Raw genomic sequence first — 21782 nt, 5'->3', positions numbered from 1 at the left:
GCATGTTGACGTGTTTTTTTTTGTTTTTTTTTTGTTGCTGTGATTTGCTCGGGGTGAATTTATTTCTGCCAAGAGAGTCCCCACACAATATCAGCGCGGGCGTGATATCTAGTGCCATCTAGACATGGTCGTCCATACATTTGCCTCTCAGTGAATCACTGCTCTCCTGTGCCATGCATAAACCCACACTCGCAGCCCCTGACTGGGAATAGGTATTCTATACAGTAATAGAACTGGGTATTAACTGGATCCAGAATGCAGGTCTTACCTAGATCAGCCCTGAGGTTTAACAAATAGCAAAACGAGGTTTTACCTCGGCCAGACCAAGGCATTACCTAGACCATACTCTGGCCCATTGCATTAGGTGAGAGGAAAGTTAGCATCAAATCACATTCACACATCCAGATCTGGTCTCCATTCAAAACGGGAAGCAAAACAGACCCTTTGTGAAAAACAGAATCCCGTACAGCAATGTCTATGGACTCCGAGCAGTCCTTTCTTTCCAACATGAAAAGGGGTTCTACGGGCAACTTCTTTCCAGAAGGTTCCTCTGCAGTTTCAGACGGGTTCCAACTGTAGAGCACAGTTGTGCAGAGTGTATTATGTAAATCCGAGAGCAACAGGACTGCTTAAACTGGAGCCTGTGACACCTTCATCACCTAATCAGATATGGATGGCGTCAACCATAAGAGGTTTTTCTACTCAACGTCGACCATCCCAACGACAGGATTCCAGACAGCCATTGTCTCTGCGACGTCTTTATTCTGGCGTGCATGAGATTAGTGACACGCCGTCGGTCACCATTTTGAATTTTCTCTTTTTTTTTTCTATAAAGAAAACGGGCGCTTTAGATTATCTCGGGATTAGCCTGTGAGAACCGAGACCTCACCTTCCGAGAGATTGACGACGAGAGCTGAGGTTTTGGAGGCGGATGGAAAGAAAACACGGCAACAACAAAACAGAGAGCGGGAGAGTGTGCGGCGGGAAAGCGGCGAAGAGAAGGCTTCTCTTCAGACGTGTCCATGGCGATGAGCCGGGGCGAGGGATTTGATCTGTATTCGACGAGACACCCAAGAAACCGCTCACGGCGAAGCCTACCCAGAATGCTTTGCTCTGCTACATGAAAGAGGTGGGGCAGGTGGCAGGTCGAGAGAGCGTGTGTGTGTGTGTGTGTGTAATCCCTGATTCCCTTGAAGAGGATGTGTGCTCCGGGCACCCCCCAACCCCCACCCCTCACCCCCATCCCCTTCATTTCTCCGACTGTCTTTCTGTTTTAACTTTCTTTAACACCTGGAAGAACAAAAGACTGACTTTGATCACGGGAAATCCCTACCCGGTTCGGCTGGGAATCCACAGAGGAACAGGGTGTGTGCATGTGTGTGTGTGCATGTGTGTGTGGGTGCGTGTGCACGTGTGTGCATGTGTGTATGTAAACGCAGTCTGAGAAGCCGGGTCACGTGTGCTCTGAGGATTATGCAAATTCATCACGTCAGATGAGAAGTCAAACCTGGGTACATGTGTTCCCCTCAGCACACGTCACCTACACACCCCTGAAGGCTATGGACAAACACACACGCCAACGCACACGCGCACAGATTTCTCTGGTGGGAGCCAGTGTTTACACACCGAAACAACACAAGGCGACTTGTTATCAGGCTTTCAGACTTGCTTTCCCACGCTGTGGAGATACGGAGCCAAACACCAGGGATGGAGGGATGAAGGGAGATGAGGGAGAGGAGGGATAGAGGGTCAGCCCTCTGCAGCTTAGAGTCCCTCCACTGAGATCAACTCGGCCCCCAGCCTGGGCGGAGGAGACGCCGGGCGGAGGAAGACAGGCGGCGCGCACGCTCACGTACGGACGCACGCGCTCGCGCGCACACATCAGAAGTGAGTGGATCTGAAGGCTCTTGTCTGCTCTGTACCTCTCACGACCAACTCCCTCCTCCAGCATCCCCCCCCCCCCACACACACACACACACCCTTTCACCCCCCACCCCCGTTACGTAACTACATCATTAGCATAACAGGCCGCGGTTCTCCCCAGCTCTGTCGTCTGATGTGGGCAGAGCGCTCTAACGCTGGTAAACATGCTCTGGTAAACAAGTCAGAGCCTGTGCCACTGAACGCTGTGCAGAATGCTGTACTGAACCCTTTACTTAACACTGTGCTGAACCCTCTATTCAACACTGTACCAAACCCTCAACACTATACTGAACCCTCTACTTAACACTGTGCTGAACCCTCTATTCAACACTGTACCAAACCCTCAACACTATACTGAACCCTCTACTCAACACTGTGCTGAACCCTCTACTCAACACTGAGCTGAACCCTCTACTCAACACTGTGCTGAACCCTCTACTCAACACTGTACTGAACCATCTACTCTGTGCGGAACCCTCTACTCAACACTGTACCGAACCCTCAACACTACACTAAACCCTCTACTCAACACTGTACTGAACCCTCTCCTCAACACTGTACTGAACCCTCTCCTCAACACTGTACTGAACCTTTTTACTCAACACTGTGCTGAACCCTCTACTCAACACTGTGCTGAACCCTCTACTCAACACTGTGCTGAACCCTCTACTCAACACTGTGCTGAACCCTCTACTCAACACTGTGCTGAACCCTCTACTCAACACTGTGCTGAACCCTCTACTCAACACTGTGCTGAACCCTCTACTCAACACTGTGCTGAACCCCCTACTCAACACTGTGCTGAACCCTCTACTCAACACTGTGCTGAACCCCCTACTCAACACTGTGCTGAACCCTCTACTCAACCCTGTGCTGAACCCTCTACTGATGACTCAGCGCTACACCATGAAGAGCGAGGCCTTGTGAATGTGACCTGCATGCTGTGGGACTCTGTAGGCATGCACACACACGCACACACACATGCCCACACACACACACACGCACACACTGCAGATACCCACACTCACACACTGCAGACAAACACACTCACGCACTGCAGAGACAGTCACACATTGCGGACACGCACGTGCACACACACTGCAGAGACACACACACACACAATTACTTGCACGGGATGTCATGAATAAGCACTCGCATTATCCTCTTCAGGAATCCTCAAAGGCCTCTTCAAATCCCAACAAGAGGGACAATGACCACCAGGCTTACACACACTCACACTCATCAGCCTGGAATCAATTCGACTTTTATTTTGAAGTTGTCTTTTTATTCCGACTCATGGCCACACACCGTTCTAAACAAGTAAGGGCCATCCTGAACCAAACACCATGGCTGTGTGTGTGTGGAGGGATGACGACATGATATATCGTGTCAAGGACCCTCTGTGTAAACATGTACGCACACACACACACACACACACACACACTGTGGGAATGTTGCTCTGGTGGCAGCAAAGGGGACTTTTCATCCCATATCTACTGACAGAGACAGCCTGATTAACTGCCAGAGTGACCCCCCCTTGCAAAACACACACACACACACACATACACACATACACACAATGTGTGCCCTGTGTATCTTGTGGACCCCGGCTTTCGGTGACAGAGACAGCCTGATATACAGCCAACGAGACACACAAACGTGCGCGCACGCGCAACGAGTGACAGACCCGCGGGTGATAAAGAGCCAGAGGAAGGCTTTGGGAGATCAATAAAGTCTTCACTGTGAGGCGTCTACTGACAAGTCATTACCACAGAGGCCACGAGGAATGGCCTTCATTACCACTGGTTATTAATGAGGAATTCTCACTATGCACACAAACACACATACAAACATACCCCAGGCACACGCACATTCAGCAAGGGAAAAACATGTTTTCCTTAATTCTGTTTTCTGGCTTAAGCTGAACTCAAAGTTGTGTTTGTACACTCGCTGGAATTGCTGCGTGACACTATTATCTATCCAGACAACGTAAACTGTACGCTGGGAGGACAACGCCGTCTGAGTGACTGTTTATTTATATGAGAAAAGTGAAGACATGGATTGGGTATAGAATATTCTAACATTGCCAAAGGGTTTGAACATGGTAGTACTTTCAATATGTTAACAAATCTAAGAAAGTGAGCGTGAAGGCGGGCCGTCTCCGGGGCGGTACCCGTGTGCCGTTACCTTAGAGAGAAATAGCGATTGAGGTGAGGAGAAAAGGCGCGGACGCGCGAAGTGACGGGCGTGACGCCAGCGCCGCGGTTTTGAAGTTATATTCTAGGTGCAGAAAGAATGATCTGTCTATCTCTGCCTCTCTATCACGCACTTTCAGTCTCCCCTCCTTCTCTGCTCCGTGGTGGCACCGCTGGCCTATATTATTCATGTCACGGTTTCTGTCGACTCTCTGACACTCTGACCTTGTCACGCATACGTACCCACAGGCACACACTAGTGCGCGCGCACACATGCATACACACACGCACACACACGCCAAGTAGCACGCTCTAACAGCTTACCCTGACCTTGCCCTATGCTTGATAGGATTCTGTTGATACCTGGACCAGGGAACCTACAACCGGTACCGCAAGGTGTTAATTCAGCACGCAACCCGCATAGACAAACACACCACCATACACACACATTTGTTTTTTTTACCACGTTCTATATAAGAGCCCTTATCTTCCAATATACAGAGTCGAATTACCTTCGCTTTAGGTCTAACTATAATAAAATATCTTATTTCTCAAATAATCCCAGTTGGCATGCTAAAATTATTTAAACACACAGGTAAAAATGTATGTAAAAACTCCCGAAACGAGTCTACGCATGAGAACAAAATGGAAACGTCTAGTTCAATGTTATTATCCTCGATCCTACTCCCCTATCTATCGGAATGCGTTATGATGTATGCGACGTAGAAAAATAAGTACCTCATATAAAAACAGCCCATGCAACACCGTTGGCCAAGTGCGTGCTTAGCATCTGTCTGCCCCTTGGGCGTGCACAGCAGTGCCTTTAACAAACCGTGTCATAGAAAGTCAACAGTATACCCAATAAATGTCCATGTAACAGTCTACGTTAAACTACATTATCAGTATATGTTCTATGGTGGTCAGTGGCGGGGGGAGGACTGCACAATGACCAATGTTTTAAGAGCTGGCAAAACAATGGGCGCACAGTGGATGTGTGTATTTGCGTTGTTTTTAGGTGTCATGTCTGGAGAATGTCTTTTTGTTCGTTCGTGTGCTGCGTAGCGGCAAAATCCCATTTAACGACTATGCAAATACTCCTTCATTCCCGTTGATAAGCATACGCGACCCTGTTCGTGACAGGGCAAAGTATGTATCAAACACACAAACGCACATGCGAGCGCACAATGAGACCAGACACACACGCACGCACACACACACACACGCACACAAAGAGTGCAATTAGCATAAAGCAAGGAGCACCATGATTATAACGCCCAAAGCGACCCCTGCACCATCTACGCAATCCAGTCGACCTCCCAATCTTCACATACAGCCTAGTATAGGACACGCACAAAGGCACACGTCCGTGCGTCTTCAAGTTGGACAACGTCTTACCTTTAACAACAATCCCGCAGACACTGTAGAGTGTCAAGATCAAATGGTGCTTGAGATTCATCCTGCTTCCGTTCTGCTCTTTCTCCTCCGCTCTTGTTTCTCCTCACCGTTTTCCCGGGCTCCGCGACGGGGTTCGTTATCCAGGTACGGTCCTTTTATTTTGTTAGTGCGAACAAGCGTACGAATAAGGGTCCACGCGCAAACCAACCGGTGTGTTTTTTTTGTTGTTTTTGTTGTTTTGTATCTTCACTTCGGCGTAGTTCCGTTGACGTCCCGGGAGCTCAGAAGTAGGCACCGGTAAGAATGAGCTTGTCCACTCGCACTGCCGCACGGTCCTACAGTGTAAGGAGATGCTTACCAGCTACACACACACTTCGCTCCGCTCTGCTCTCGCGCACAAGATCGCCAGAGTGCAGCTTGGAGCAGAAGAGCACGAGCCAGCGACTGAGTCCCGCCCACACCGTTTTGACGGGCGGGAGCAGTTAACCAATCATGGCTGCGCCAAGGTTAGGCTAGGAATCGATTCTACTATATTGAGGCTGAACGGACCAGATTACCGAAACGGAGCTCCGATACGAAGAAGAACTAGAACGGGATCCACATAATACCGAGAGAAGAAACCAAAGAATCTCTGGTTCCCTAATGATATCGCTGCAAACGGCGGAAATTGGACAACAGGGCGAGTGTGTAATCAGCATAGGAGAGAGGGGTGCGTATTCCTGGATAGGGTGAGCGAAGGATAGTCCACCGTGAGGTAAAATCAGGTGGGTAAAGTCGCCGACTTGGAAAAGGATGGATTGGAAGGGGAAGGCTTTACCTTGTTCATCATTCATTAGAAACAACATCAATAGTCTCACATACTCTCTCTCTCTCTCTCTCTCTCTCTCTCTCTCTCTCTGTCTCTCTCTCTCTATCTCTCTCTCTCTCTCTCTCTCTCTCTCTCTCTCTCTCTCTCACTCTCCCCACATCTTAACAGCATGCAGTCAGCAACCCACAACCTCCCTGTAACACACGGCCCCTTGATATACTGTCCTGAAACACTTTTTATCCCCAATACACACATACACATGGACCAACACACATATAGACCAACACACACATACACAGACCAACACACACACACACACACATACACACCTATCACCCCACACATATACACAGACCAACACACATACACACACACACATACACACCTATCACCCCACACATATACACAGACCAACACACATACACACACACACACACATACACACCTATCACCCCACACATATACACAGACCAACACACACATACACACGGTCCAACACACACACATCCACATGAACCAGCACACACACACACACTGAGACCAAAACACTCTGTTCCCTGCTCCCTTCACGAGACACAAACATGCACCCTCTGTAACACACTCACCACACAATCTCTCTCTCAAACACACACACACACACACACTCCTGTGCATTCTAAATGACACCACCTGCCTCATATCTGACTATTGTTCCAGGGCCACCTAATGTTACTTGTCACATGTTGTTTGCTGAGTACTAAAAGCACTTTGGGTGGAATAAAAGACAGATCGAGAGAGCGAGAGAGAGACAGATCGAGAGACAGACAGAGAGAGAGAGAGACAGAGAGAGAGAGAGACAGAGAGACAGAGAGAGAGAGAGAGAGAGAAAGGGAGAGAGACAGAGAGAGAGAGAGAGAGTGTGCATATGTGTGTGCTGAGAGTCACTCCATTATTGAGATGGTCCTTTTGTGTTTACAGTATGTGTGTGTGCGGAAGAGAGAGAGGGGGGGTGGCGGGGGGGGGGGGGGGGGATGGGAGTTGAAACTTCTGAAGGTCAGTATTACATGTGATTGACCAAACCCCATTCATGCAGAAACACCATCAAAGATTCTCCATTTTTGCTCTGCCATGTCCACCAGGGTTAGGGTTGGCTTTTATCCCATGTTATCTGTGTGACACACTCACCCACACACACACACACACACTCACACGTACACGCACACACCGTGGGCACTGGGACACACGGAGCCTACAAACAACACAACGCAACAATACAGCACTCTCAACATCCGTTTGGCAGAGAGGTGTTGATTCACTGCCTGAATGTACTTCTCAATGCTAAATGATTGGGCCCGACTGGAGAAAACGATGGAGTCGAATGTGTAGGAGAGGACGAGTAGAGGAGGGGAGGAGAAAGACAGAGGGCCGAGAGGAAGGGCCGAAGAGTGCTTGGACAAGGACAGAGAGAGAGAGAGAGAGAGAGAGAGAGAGAGAGAGAGAGAGAGAGAGAGAGAGAGAGAGAGAGAGAGAGAGGGAGGGAGGGAGGGAGGGAGGGAGGGAGGGAGGGAGGGAGGGAGGGAGGGAGGGAGGGAGGGAGGGAGGGAGAGAGAGGGAGGGAGGGAGAGGGAGAGATAGAGAGAGAGAGAGAGATGTGGGAGGGAGGGGAGGTGGGGAGGATAGGGGACAATAAAGGAAGAGAGAGCGAGGGAGAGGGAGAAAGAGGGAGAGAAAGAGATTATGCATGGCAACGGTGAGAAGAATTCTAAACGGGCGGAGAGGAGCTGGCCAACACATGGAGCAGCTCTCTGGCGGGGGGCTGTTTATCTTTGCATGTGTGTGTGGTTACCTTGGTGTGTGTGTAGGGATCTTTGTGTTTGTCTCCGAGGGTGTGTGTGTGTGTGTTACCGTCAGCTGACAATGATAATCCAATACAGCGTCAGCTCGAAGGGAAGCTAATTTGGTTTTCTGTGAAGTTGGCGTGACGTGTGTGTGTTTGCATCGGCTGTAAGCCTGTCTTGTGTGTGTGTGTGTGTGTGTGTGTGAAGCAGGGTGTGTGTGTGTCCTGGTTAGCTGACTGGGAGTCAGCGTGTGAATGTTTTGGTTTACTGTCGCTGACATGGTTGGCATCAGTGTGTTGTTCCAAACATCATGAACAGCTGGTGTGTGAAGTGTGTGGTGCTGGTAACACACACACACACACACACTCACTCACTCGCACACTGTTTTTCAGAGGCCAGCATTTCTTCCTCTCTCTCCGTCTCTCTTTCCCTCTCTTCCTCTCACACAACACACCATATTTAGCTTGTTGGGACCCAAATGGAGAGCAGTCAGTCTGGTTCTCCCTCTGTTTCTTGTCCAATGTCGATGATATTATGGACCGGGGGGGGGGGGGGGGGGAGCGGGGCTCCAGAGTCTCTCTCGCTCTCTCTCTCTCTCCCTCTCTCTCACTCACACACACACACACACACGCACAAACGGTTTGCTGAGCCAGGAGCCCTCTGGAGCAGAACTGCCATGCTTCCACTGCAAGTGGAGCTCATTCTGGGGACCCCTAAGTGGACACACTGGCATTTACACTGCGGACAGACACACACACACACTTTCTACTCCATCTCCAGCCCGTGAGAAAGGTGCTGAAAATTGGCTGAATTCACGCCAGCCGCTTAGCAATGATGAGTGATGTGTGTGTGTGTGTCTGTGTGTGTGCGTGTAGACCATCAGTCCCAATTGTTCCGGTTCCCCTCGGTTTTCCTCAATTCCGTGCCCGTGTGCCGCCGGTGAATCCGCGGGATGGCGCGCGTGTGCGCGTGTGTGTGATCAACCGCATCGAAATGTAGACAGGAGGGAAGGGGAAAAGGAAAGCGAGGTAGAGAGAGGCCGAGGGAGAGGGGGATTGCGAGAGGCAGCTCGGTTTGAGGCGGTGGGTCGACTCCCGGCCAGCTGAGGTATGCTCGCCACGCAGGAAGGAAACGGCCGCCAAGTTCACTTCTCGACATCATTTAGAAAGGCAAGAGATGAGAGCTCGTCTCTACTCTCAATTAAAACACACACACACACTTTCAAAAGGCCTCGGGCGGTGCGCATCTACCTTCAAGGGAAGAGACCGTAAATGCCTAATTAGCAGATTCCACTTTGGGAGTGGAAAAAATGGTCCCACTCAGCACTTTTTTCTAAAGACTTTTAATTTGTGTTTTTTTTATTTTATATTTTGTATTAATCTCTGGTAGCCAAAGAGGGGTTGACTCGGTAACATTCATCTGCATTCAACGCCATGTGTGCCCGTCCAGCGAAAAAAAAAAAAACTGCCTCACGCAACTCTCTCATCTCTGAGACATGCTGACGGGCCACCAAGGCCACTCTGCTAAGCCTTTAGATGAACCCCCCTCCAACACACAAACACACACACACACACACACAGCCACCCCAATACACACACATACACAGCCACCCCCAAACACACACCCCAACACACAACACACACACACACACCCCAACACACAACACACACACACAGCCACCCCAACACACACACACACACGCACACACACAGCCACCCCCAAACACACACCCCAACACACACACACACATACACAGCCCCCCAACACACAACCCAACACACACACACACACACACACACACACACACACACACACAGCCACCCCAACACACACACACACACACACACAACACCCCAACACACACACACACACACACACACATCCACAGCCCCCCCAACACACACAAACAGCCCCCCCAACACACACAAACAGCCCCCCAAATACACACACACACACAGCTAACCCAACACACACACACACACACACACATACACCCAGCCCCTCCTCCCCGTCGCTACAGTGGTGTGGAAAGTATGTGCACCCATGGCCTTTCAGGTTGTTTGTTCCAAAACACTGCAGACCTTCTCTGAGTAGCTGATATCCATCTGTCGGGATCGATCCTTGCGATAAAACAGACGAGAAATTGAAAAAAACAAGACAGATCTCGGTGAGATATCGGAGAAGAGCGATAGGTAGGTGGATCCACCATATGGATTTTTGTTGTTGTTTTCTTCCACCACCAATACCTTTACAAGCCGACAGTATATCGATTTGGTTTTCTCACAGTGGACACGGCGTTACAGTCCAACAAACAAAAACCCACGCCGTCATCTCTTCCTGTCTGACTGGGGGCGGGCCCTCGCCGGGCCAATGGCACGGCTCGCCGCAGCGTGACAAGCGAGGTGGCTGGTCTCGCGGTCGGCCAGTCAGGAGTCGGCGTCTGTTCCCCGTCGACGTGGAGGCAGAAAGACAGTGGAACAGCCGTCCCCGAGGCCTCCCGCAGAGTGCCCCCCCCCCCGCTTGCGCGTGCACGCCGGACAAGGTGTCAAAATGTGTGTGGGCGGACACGTGTTCTTGGGCGTGCTGGTGCGAAAAGTGCACGTGTGCGCGTGCGTGCGAGGGCCTTATCCGCGTGTGTGCGTGCCCGCGTGTGTGTGTGTGTGTGTGAGTGTGAGACTGATGGCTGAGGTGTGATTGGGGTTTAATGAGAGGCGAGGACGGCTTCCCTGTCTCCTCTCAAGGTCACGCGCTGATAAACAGGGGTGCCATGGTGATGTACGACGCCCGTGTGGGTGCATGTGTGTGTGTGTGTGTGTGTGTCAGCATGTGTGTGTGTGTGTGTGTGTCAGCATGTGTGTGTGTACGTACGCGCGCTGATCTACAGCTATGCGGACATTCAACCTTGTCAGTCAAGGTCTGCCCGGGCCTGTACTCCACGGTTTAAACCCCAGATAGAAACCCACTTCCTGGGCTCTGAACACCGTCAGACCCCTTGGAAACGGAACCAGACTCGATCCCTTCCCAATTCCGCCCCGTGTCCATGGGTCCACTTGTCATTGCGGACGTGCACGAGAACGCTGTCATTCTCTCTCTCTCTCCTTCTCCATCCTCATCCTCTGCTCCTTCTCTCTGTCTCCCCCCCCCCCCGCCTTTAGATCTCTCAGGGGGACGGAGAGATGGGGGTGGTGGGGGTGGGGGTGGTGGAGAGTGAGGAGGAGGGGGATGGAGGGCGAGACAGAGGGAGAGTGATGGAGGCAGGGAAAAGAGTGAGTGAGTGAGTGAGGGAATGAGATAGACAGGTTGAGAGAGAGAGAGAGAGAGAGAGAGAGAGAGAGAGAGAGAAAGGGGGAGAATGAGAACGAGAGGAGAACGAGAGGAGAGAGCAGACTTTAGATGTGAAAGGGGACATGGCTCAGCACTGGGAAAGGAGAGGACAGTGAGTCCGGTGTTAAATCTCTCGGGTCCTCCCTCGTTCCCTTTGCTTGAGAAGCCACAATGAAATGAGTCTCTCTCGCACTTCTGAGTCAGCAAATAGCTCCTTTCTCTCCTCTTCTCCTGTTCTCTTCTCTTCCTGTCGCCGTCTGGAACCTGTTTTACTTCGACGCCTCCGCTACAGCCTCCTGGTCGATGCGGCAAAAGTCAAAGAGTCCCGCCACAGGTTTTTGAGAAAGATAGAGAGGAAGAGAGAGATTGATGCTACCTCCAGCACCCCCAGCCCACTCCCCCCCCCCATCCCCCCCCCCTCCCCCATCCTTCCATCCATCCCTCTGTTCCTCTGATCGCTCTGCCAAAGTGCTGAATGTCCCTGCGGGCCACCGTAGTCCTTACAGGAAGGACATGGGACAGGTGGCGACTAGACCACAGGCCTTTGTTTCCCTCTGTTCCTTCCACACCTTTGTGATAAACCGAGGGTTTTTCCCAATGGTCCTAAAGCCTGTTGGATCACTGCCGAGGTGGCGTGGGAGCTCTTCTGAAGGCCGACGTGTAACTTTTGCGATTACAGGGATTGCCAAACCTGCCTCAAGGCCCGTCGAAGCTCTGTTTGAGCTTTCTCACGTAAGATGTTCGTTTGGAAGTGAAACTATTTTGTATATCTGCTTCCGGGAGCTTTTCCTTTTTGGTAGCTGGGTTTGTTAACATTTTGGACAACAGATTTTGTTTGTGTTGCCCACCAAGAATTGGCCGCTGCACATGGATGGAATATGAGCTATTGGACCTATCATCCAAATGATTACCGACTAGGATGTACAACAACCAAAAAATTGCATTCCTGTTGGACGGACATCTTTCGAAACACCTCCTTCCTGGCAATTAGCCGACTCACTCTTTATTGTCATTTCCACAGTTTTTTTTTATTTCAATTGAAGGTCTTGTACTGCAAATGTCACTTGGATGATAAATGTTTTTTATTGTTGTTTGGTCATGTTCTGAGTAGATCCCCCCCCCCTGAAGACTAACACCAACCACCAAGACTCTCAAAACAAACAAACCCCAAACACTCTCTCCCAACGCGACCGAACCAATTATGTTCTGCCCTCACGCCGCACCGTCGGTCGTGTGGGAAGGACAGCGGAGACGTGTTGTGTTAGGACTTCTCGTTTCTCCTCCTCGGCGTCGGAGCGAGCGAGTGTGTGCGGCGGTGAGACAGTACCTTAATACGGCTTTGGAGAGGGGGGAGGAGGAGGAGGCTGGGGGGGGGGGGGGGGGGGGTGAGCAGGGTCTCCCTCCCTCCCCCTTCTCCTGTGGACGTGGGCGGCGCACGCGGGGCATCCAGAGTTTACGCAGGCGCGCGCGAGCCCACGCACGAGAATACGCACAAGCCCCCGCGCGAAAACGCATGCACTGCTGAGCAGGCGGGAAGAGAGAGAGAGAGAGAGAGAGAGAGAGAGAGAGAGAGAGAGAGAGAGAGAGAGACAGAGAGAGAGAGAGAGAGAGAGGGAGGGAGCGAGTGTGAGGGAGGCAGAATCGAGGGATAATTGGTCTGGCATGGTGAAAGGAGCCGACTGATACTCAGTGTAAAGAAGGATTTTACCCCGTTTGGTAAGCACCTGGTCACAGCTAGTCAGCGCTACGGTGAGGGAGGGAGAGAAGAAGAGGGAGAGGGAGAGGGAAGGAGAGGGAGGGATGGAGCCAGACTGAGAGAATGAGCGATAATGTGAAAAAGAGAATGCCAGGGAAAGAGAACTAAAGAAGAGAGAGAGAGAGAGAGAGAGAGAGAGAGAGAGAGACCATGTGAAACTATCAACGGTGTTTCTAATGAATGATGAACAAGGCAAAGCCTTCCCCTTCCAATACATCCTTTTCCAAGTCAGCGCTCCGCAACCTTCAACACCTGATTTGACCTCATTGTGGAGTATCCTTTGCTCACCCTATCCAGGAACAAATACAAATGGATCCAAAGTGCTGCACATGGTGCACAGCAAAACGACACTATAAAACAACAACGAAACGTTTCCAAAAGCGAACGAATACAAACGTGTTTTCAGAGTAGATTCAAACACGTCCAATGAAGGAGCAGACCTCACGCGATAGCGGAGAGCATTCCAAAGCTGTGGCCCAGCCACAGGAAAAGCCCGGTCCCCGTCATGGGTAGCGACATCGTGACACATTTGAAAAGCAAGTGATTTGACGATCCGGGTGCAAGCCTGGGAACAGCCTGGGAAAGGGTTCTGAGCGTTGTGTTGGCCTTGCTCAACCTTGGGCAGTTCTGATTGGTTGACCCATGGCAACCCCGGGGGTCGGGGTGTTCATTGGATGAGTCGTCAGGGAGCCATGCCCTCTGGTCTTCTACAAGATGTGATGCACACACACACACACACACACACAGACACACACACCTGTACGCAACCTTGCAGCCTACAGGGGGCGAGCATGATGACTCTCCCACCTCTCTCTCCCACACACTCACTCACTCACTTACTCACACACACACACACACACACAAATAGGTCTGAGTCTATAATCCACAGTGAGTGAGGAGCATCCACACACAAGCACACACACACACGCTCACACACAAATAGGTCTCGCAGCGTTTACAATCCACAGTGGGTGAGGAGCTTTCAAACACACGCTCACACACACACACACACACCAATCATACAACCCACTGTGGGCGAGCATGACAACTTTGCCTCTCCCTCTTCTTGGCACCCGTTCTAAAGGGCCTGAGTCTCGCTGACGCTCCGAGGAAGGAAAAAAACAACAACGACCTGCGTACAGCGCGTGGGCGTCTTTGTGGCTGTGCGTCTGTGCGAATTGTTTGCGTGCGCGTGCGCGAGTTTCCTCGGTGTACGTCGCATTCGGGATGGGATGGGGGATGGCGGGGGGGGGGGGGGGGGGGCGCAGATTGCCATAGCAACGCTGCAGGTTCATCAAGACTTGTAAAATCTCTCGCTCTTCCTCTCTCTCTCTCTCTCTCTGTCTCCCTCCCACCCTTTTCTCTCTCTCTTGCTCTCGCTCTCGCTCTCTCTCTCTCTTTCTCTCTCTCTCTCTCGCTCTCTCTCTCGCTCGCTCTCTCTCTCTCTCTCTCTCTCTCTCTCTCTCTCTCTCTCTCTCTCTCTCTCTCTCTCTCTCCACCCCGTCTCTCTCTTTCTCTGAACTGTCTCTGCTCTTGTTATACGTCTTTTTCATCTTTTTATTTTTTCCGCCCAGGGCCCCGCGGGGAGAGCAGCTGGAGAGAGAGACGGAAAGAGAGAGATGGAGCGAAAGACAGCAAGGTCCCCAACCTCATCGAAGCAAGTCAGAGTACAGAGTAGGATATGAAAGAGGACAGAAGGGTTGATGGAGAGAAAGAGAGGGAGGGAGGGAGGAAAGGAGAGAGAGAGAGAGCAACGTACCACACACACGGGGAAGACTGAAAGAGTCGAGAGAGAAAGAGCCAGAAAGAATCGGAGAGCGGAGAGAGATCCAGGAGAGGAGAGAGCGAGCTTGAGCTGGAACAAAGAGAGGGTGAGAGGGCGAGGATAGGTGACGAGCGAGAGAGGAAGGCAGTTGAGGGAAAGCAAGCATGAGCAGTTGAGGGAGACGGAGAGAGAGAGAGCGAGAGAGGGAGAGAGAGAGAGAGAGAGAGATAAAGACGGAGATGGAGGGAGGCCACAGGAGTGATGGAGAGTGATATCTGTTTCCACAGATTCACCCAGCGAACAGAGATCCACAGGGCAGATTACAGTTATCAGCGGACAGGCAGTTACTGTAGCTCTGATGATAGAGACATAACACACTGCCCTGATAAAGTAGAGAGTGATGGAGGACAGGGAGGGGGGGGGGGGGGGAGAGAGAGAGGGTGCGGGGCGTGGAGATGGGGAGAGAGACAGAGAGACAGAGAGAGAGAAAGAGAGAGAGGGGTAAGTGGCAGAACCACCCCCACCCACCCCTACCCCCACGCATACAGTGCCACCATTTGAGCTCCTAACCTCACTGCCCCCCCCCCTCACTGCCCCCCCCCCTTCCCCATCTTATGGTGTTCGATCCTAAACCCATTATGACAGGAAGGGAGGCGGACTCACTGGTCACTGTGTGACACACACGGCTACACACACACACATGGCAGTAAAGTTTACCGCGCCTCGGTGTCCCATGTTCCCCTGACGACTCATCTAAGCTTGTTGTAAAAGCACAGCCTTTTGCTGCCCTCTCTTTTTTTATGATTCCCTGGGAGCACACACACATGGACACACACACGCACGCACATATAAACGCCCGCTTATTTGCACTCATTCATGCGTGCACACACGCGCCTTTTTTCCACCAACAGGCACACAAACACACACTCATGCGCATTCTCACGCGCGACGCATCGTAAAGTTTTGCGCGCGCATCGTTGCCGGCCTCTTTAACGCTAAAGTGCATTGATATTGATTTGCTGGTTTAATTGCTCAGTAGCTCATTGTGAGTCAGTACTGTTACGCTTGCATTCTCCAGGCCTGAAACCAGGGTAAGATAAACACCTCCGAATATGATTGCGTTCTCGCCCCTTCCTCTGTTCCCAGACAAACAAATGAACGTTCCCTCCCTGTCTCACTGCGGATGCCAAGATCCAAAGTACGTCTTTCAAAACACAGCCAAGATTAAACACTCCCAACGTGGAAAAGCGGCTTGTTTGGCCTTAAACGGGCAGCATCTATGATCGGTGACGCCGCCCGAGCGAGCGACGGAACCAACGCTCTCGTGACACCTGTGGGCCCAGTTAACCCTGCCCTGAAGCACACTGCCCCCTTTTTCCCAGGCCACGAATACACGCGTGCACGCGCACACATGCACACACGCACGCACGTCCGCACGCACACTGCCTGGAGTACGACGCCTCGTGCGCGGTACGACAGAAACAGCAGACGCACCGGCGGTACAGCCGCACGCACACGCCGTCACGCGCACACACCGATCTCTTCGGGAAGGAGTCAGCAGTTTGTGAGGAACAAAGGCTTGTGGCGGCTAATCCCTTTAACAAGGAGTTTACGTGTGTGAGCGGTGGTGTCTGCGTGAATGTGTGTCTGCGTGGTTGTTTGTGCATGTGTGTGTGTGTGTGTGTGTGTGTGTATCGCTGTCCTCCCTCTGCCAACCCAGACCCTATTTTGTACAGCCAAGAAGATCCAGCCAACCAGGGCAGGAGTTAACCCCCGCCCCCCCCCCCCCCCCCTCAACCCCCTCCCCGCTCCGCTCCCCATCAACACGTCCCAGTGCAGGGCACACAGCAAAAACAAGAAAAATACAGATCCACCCACCACCCCCATTAAATCTGCATGGCATAAACACGACGCTAACTTTAATGTTTTTCTGTAAATAAAATAAAAAGTGAATTATTTAAAGTTCCCTCGCGAATAATTAGCAACCGGCTAAGATGGGGTCCAGGGGATTCAGAGGCTTTCTGGACACGGAATTGAAGCGGAGCGATTCATGACTCAGACTGTGCTGGCGTGAGGAAGCTAGGATATCAACCCTCTACAGATGCAGGCTTGATGTTCCTAATTACCCTTCAAGTTTGTTTCTCTTCTTGTCAATCTGTACTCTTGGGAGAAGAGAGGAGAGATTTTTTGGAAGAGTGCATTCATCCCCTGCCTTCTTTGTGCCTTCCGCAAAGAACCCCCCGGAATTCCATAGCTTTGGTCCTACACGCCCATTTTTATGAATAACTGCCCACGATTTTCCCTATTGTTTTGTGTTTTTCATGTCTTATCCCTAATCCATTTGAGGTGTTATGTTCTAAGATGCCCAATCATGGACACCCTTTGAAACAAGGAGTCATCCGTACTCGGAAAATTGCTTCCGGAGCGATATTCTAGAGTATATTTCATAATGTGACTCAACATTTGCTGAGATCAAAGAAAAGAAAGTGTTTGGATGATAAAGCATGCATACTCTTCAAACTGCTTCTTGTATTTACGAATGTTCTATTATTTTGATGTAACAAAGATGGATTTTTCTGGTGTTATATTTATGTCTTACTTTGACCTTTAATATTCATCCAAAATACATTCCTTTGACATCCTCAGGTGGAATCCAGACTTAATATGTCAGATATTAATTTCATCGTATGATGCTAATGAAATACTATCTTGGTCAATTGAAATATTGTTTTGGGCAATTTCAACAAAGTAAAATTGTCTTCGATAGCACCCTTAAATCATCCACACGAAAGAAAACCTTTCCCACAGATTCCGCAAACAAAAAACTGCACGGTTCGTCATAAAAATAGTAGTACAACAAATGTGTCATTCGATTGTAATTGTAAATGATTGGTTGGGATTACTTACCCTCTGTGGGGCTGAGGAAAAGAACATTCTGGAGTGGAGCATTCACACAGGGAAGGATGTTATTGTGGAGAAACGGCTCTTACAGTATGCATTTGACCCAGAGCATTGTCTGCCATGAATGGTGGCCCCGGGTAACGTGATTAGTCTGAAGAGAGAGGTACCTCACCAAAAGGTCGGGAGCGATTGGGAGTAGAGCAGTTGAGAGGGAAAGTTCAAATTCATGGAGGGACAATTAAATGTTCTACCACTGAGCCATACCTACCCCACAATCATTTGTACAGAACATTGCATTTTGTTCTCGATTAGGTTTGATGTCAACAAAGAGGAAAGCTTGAAAGATGTGGGATTTAGGTCAGTGGGAAAACAGGTTGGTTCTGAGCTAACCTTACATCTAGAACTGCTTGTGTTTTTTTTGCCACAAGACCAGAGTACAACCAGACTGTGATGTTAGACTGGTGTTCTGTTGTAACTGGGTTAGAGTGGTGTTCTGCAGCAGCAAGGTCAGGAAAGACTGTATTCAGTAGTAGCCGGGCTCCTCATGAGCTAACACAACTGAATCCAAACTGAGAGGCAGAATAATAGACGTCTGCAAGAACTCTCTTCCCCTTTCTCTCTCTGTCTCTCCGTTTAGAGCTCACTTCCGAACACGCTCCCAAACCATGCGCGCACACACACACGCACACAAACTCAGACAAACACACCACGCAGTTTGGAGTACCTCCATTCCAACCAAATTCAACAAAAGATGTCTTTTGTCATCCCAACAACATTCAACAAAGGAGCTCGGCAAGCCATGGATTAATATCAAACCCTGTCATAGCAGTCTGTTTGGATCAGACGAGGAAAGGACGAGGCCATTGTGTGGTTAAAGAATACAGGCTCAGACACACCAGGTAGGTCACTGTGAGGATTTGATGACTGGATCAGTACCCCCTGTTGCGTGATCAGCACACACGCACAGAGGTCAGTGTCATTATGGACTGTTGCCCCCGAACGCTCCTCATTCAATCCGCGGACCGTTCGCGTCACGTTAAGCTATCGACATAGCGCCGTGTCATGTGACGTGACGCTAGCCCGTGGTCGTGATTTTGACAATGTTTGTGCCGATTCCCAGAGACGCGGCTGTTGGCACTGCAACCACCGGGGGTCGTCTGCGAATCTTCGTCATTCAATTTAAAGCTAGGATGTGTTGTCTTTTCCGGAAACGTTTGTCGGCACGCTTGTTGAAAATCTCTTCACATCCTGATGGCAATCGATATTTTAAGTGGTCTAAATGTAAAAAAAAAAACTCAAATATATTTCTTCTGTGGAAAGGACAGGACAACATGATTATCGACCAATCATTGCATTCGGGTCCGAATGTAATGATAGATGTCCTTCCTATCTGTCAATCTTTGCACACCACTGCGCAACCTGTTCACGCAGACAATCACGTCATCAGCATGGGTTCCTGGCCATTGTGCAGAGCGAGCGTGAGAATGGAAGGTGAACCGCAGCTACCTTCCCTTCCTCCTGAACCAGCAGTACAAGAAAACAAGAAAAGGAACAGAAAATCAAGAAGCAATCGATTCCACCAACATGTCTCTCCTCCTGGCGCCTAGACTCTGCACTCTGTGTATGTTCTGCCCTGTGTGTGTGTGTGTGTGTTCTGCCCTGTGTGTGTGTGTGTGTGTTCACGTGTGATAGAGGAGGCGTGGCTTTGGAGACACCTCTGAAGTGAGGGCGGGCTATATGCTTTCAAAGCTAGCTTGTTAATAGTTTGAGTTTTCAGATACAACACATCCCTCTGACCAAGCAACTCTTGCCACTTAACACTGCTAGCAGGGATCAAATGGACGTGGTTCAATTCTGGGGAAAAGTGGGCTACTGTATATGTAAATATGTGAGAATCAGCAAAGGTTATATTGCCTGAGTTTGTGAGGGAGAAAAAATAAACAAAGTTACATGAAAATAAAGACTTTTATCTCTTGACTTTCACCACTTTAATTGGAGCAATTGTAACTATTGACAAGTGAAATGAACAGTATTGGTTCCCTAGCTAGACACCATAACTTCATTCGGACCAAAGCGTCTCATCTCGACACTTCCTGGGAAGATTCAAAGCTTAATATTCAGAAAGCTAAGCAAGTATAGATTAGAAATGACTAATGTAGCAGCTTTGAATGGAATTTCTGCCTTGTTGCATCATAACTGAATAAAAGAATGCCTTGTATAATTTCTTACGCAATTAATGCTCCCGCATAGTAGACCACTGGCTTATTTTAGAATGTACATGTTAAAAAGTGAATCATTTATTCGGGATTGTAACATGTGGAGCCAATTAAAAGTACATGGATACGATATCAAGTTTTCAACCTAACCCAATGAGCACACGACCGTAGCTTAACGCCCCCTTGAGGCTGAAATGTGACGGTGCAGCAGTTGCCCCAGCCAAACCCTATAGAGCACGCTGTGTAACGTTGTGGTACGTTGTGCTACGTCGTGGGTATGCCAAGTTGCTTTATGCTAAATGGTCTGCAGATGTAATGAGAAAAGTGTGTGTGTGTGGTGGGTGGGTGGGTGGGTGGGTGGGTGGGTGGGTGGGTGGGAGGGTGGGAGGGTGGATGGGAGGGTGGGTGTTTATTATGTGTGGCTAATGGTAATGCTGAGCTTGTTGTTGACAACCAGAACTACACAACCCACGGCTTGCATCCCAAGCACAGTCTCATCTAGATATTGTCAGGATTATTAATGAAGTTTTATCTCCCCTCGCTCCACTCCCTGACATCACGTCAGCAGCCATACTCGCATGTGCATCCCCACCCCCCTACACACGCGTACAAACACACATCATCCTCTCCACACACACACATACACTAAAAGGCCTACCCACACCTGCACAAACACATGCATGCACGCACACCACTCCACACACACGCACATATACACACACACACACACACACTCATAAACAACACCCTTCCACACACATAAACACATCCAAACAATAAACTACACCCCACCCCTTGCACACACACACAAACACACCTTCCTCCATAGACACCATCCTCAGAAAACACACAACAGTAAGCACTAATACCCAGGCACGAACAAGTAGGCTAGACTCACTTTGGTTAATATCCAACAATCCAAATACTGTTGCACACGCAAACACGCACACACGCACACACATCATCACAGTGAATATGGAAAAGGGGGGGGGGGGGGGGGCACTATAAATTACAAAGCGCTACTTCTGCTTATCTCAATATTGATTAAAACAGTCAACTCGGCCCGAGAACGAGACAGGGAGGAAAACAGAGAGAAATGAATAAATCATGGCTTCCATCCCGAGCTGGAGAAAAGAGAAAATGAGCAATGCTCGGGAAAGCTTTAATTTTTCCGAGCGTAAATACAGAGAGAAAGCCCGCTGTTTGTGAATGCCGACAGGACGTGCACCTGATGTGAATGTAATGGTGCAGCGGCCAGAGTTGATCTATGGAGGCTCAGGCGGCCAAAACATCCATTAAAACACATCCCCTTTAAAGTGTGCGCCGTACCGTAAATCATCATTTGAAGATAGAAAAATAACAGCAATTGGTTACGCAATTGATGAAAATGTGCAGATCAAAGTGTGTCTGACAAACGGAAACTGCTTCGCGGAGGCAACGGCTCCTGCAAACGTGATGACAATCTGTTATGTGCTGTTTGGTCATGCACATTTTATGTGTGTGTGTGTGTGTTTGTGCGTTGGTTTACATACTATTTGTGTGTGTGTGTGTGTGTTTTGTGTATGTATGTTTGTGTGTCCATGTGGACAAATGTGTATGTGTTTTTGAGTGCGTCTGCATGCACGTGTGTGTGCTTGTTATTGTGCGCGCGCACGAGCGCGTGTGTGTGTGTGTGTTTGCAG

At 49.9% G+C, this 21782-nt stretch overlaps 1 protein-coding gene across 4 annotated transcripts in view; it reads right to left on the bottom strand.

Moving 5' to 3' along the window:
* cadm2a (cell adhesion molecule 2a) overlaps positions 1 to 21782 on the bottom strand; it is a 238525-nt gene that overhangs the window by 159818 nt on the left and 56925 nt on the right. For 2 of the 4 annotated variants that reach the window (XM_084697950.1, XM_084697953.1), the window contains exon 1: positions 5514 to 5901. The exons of the other annotated variants lie outside the window; for them this stretch is intronic. In XM_084697950.1, coding sequence (XP_084554076.1) covers positions 5514 to 5574 — 61 coding nt within the window. In that variant the 5' untranslated portion in view covers positions 5575 to 5901. Of the gene's footprint in view, positions 1 to 5513; positions 5902 to 21782 lie in introns of those variants that run through there. 4 annotated transcript variants of the gene reach the window in all.

Source organism: Hypomesus nipponensis, chromosome 5 (assembly GCF_054491055.1).
Source record: "Hypomesus nipponensis isolate SF chromosome 5, ASM5449105v1, whole genome shotgun sequence".
Classification (NCBI taxonomy): Eukaryota; Metazoa; Chordata; class Actinopteri; order Osmeriformes; family Osmeridae; genus Hypomesus; species Hypomesus nipponensis.
This window is presented reverse-complemented; position numbering and strand designations above follow the sequence as displayed.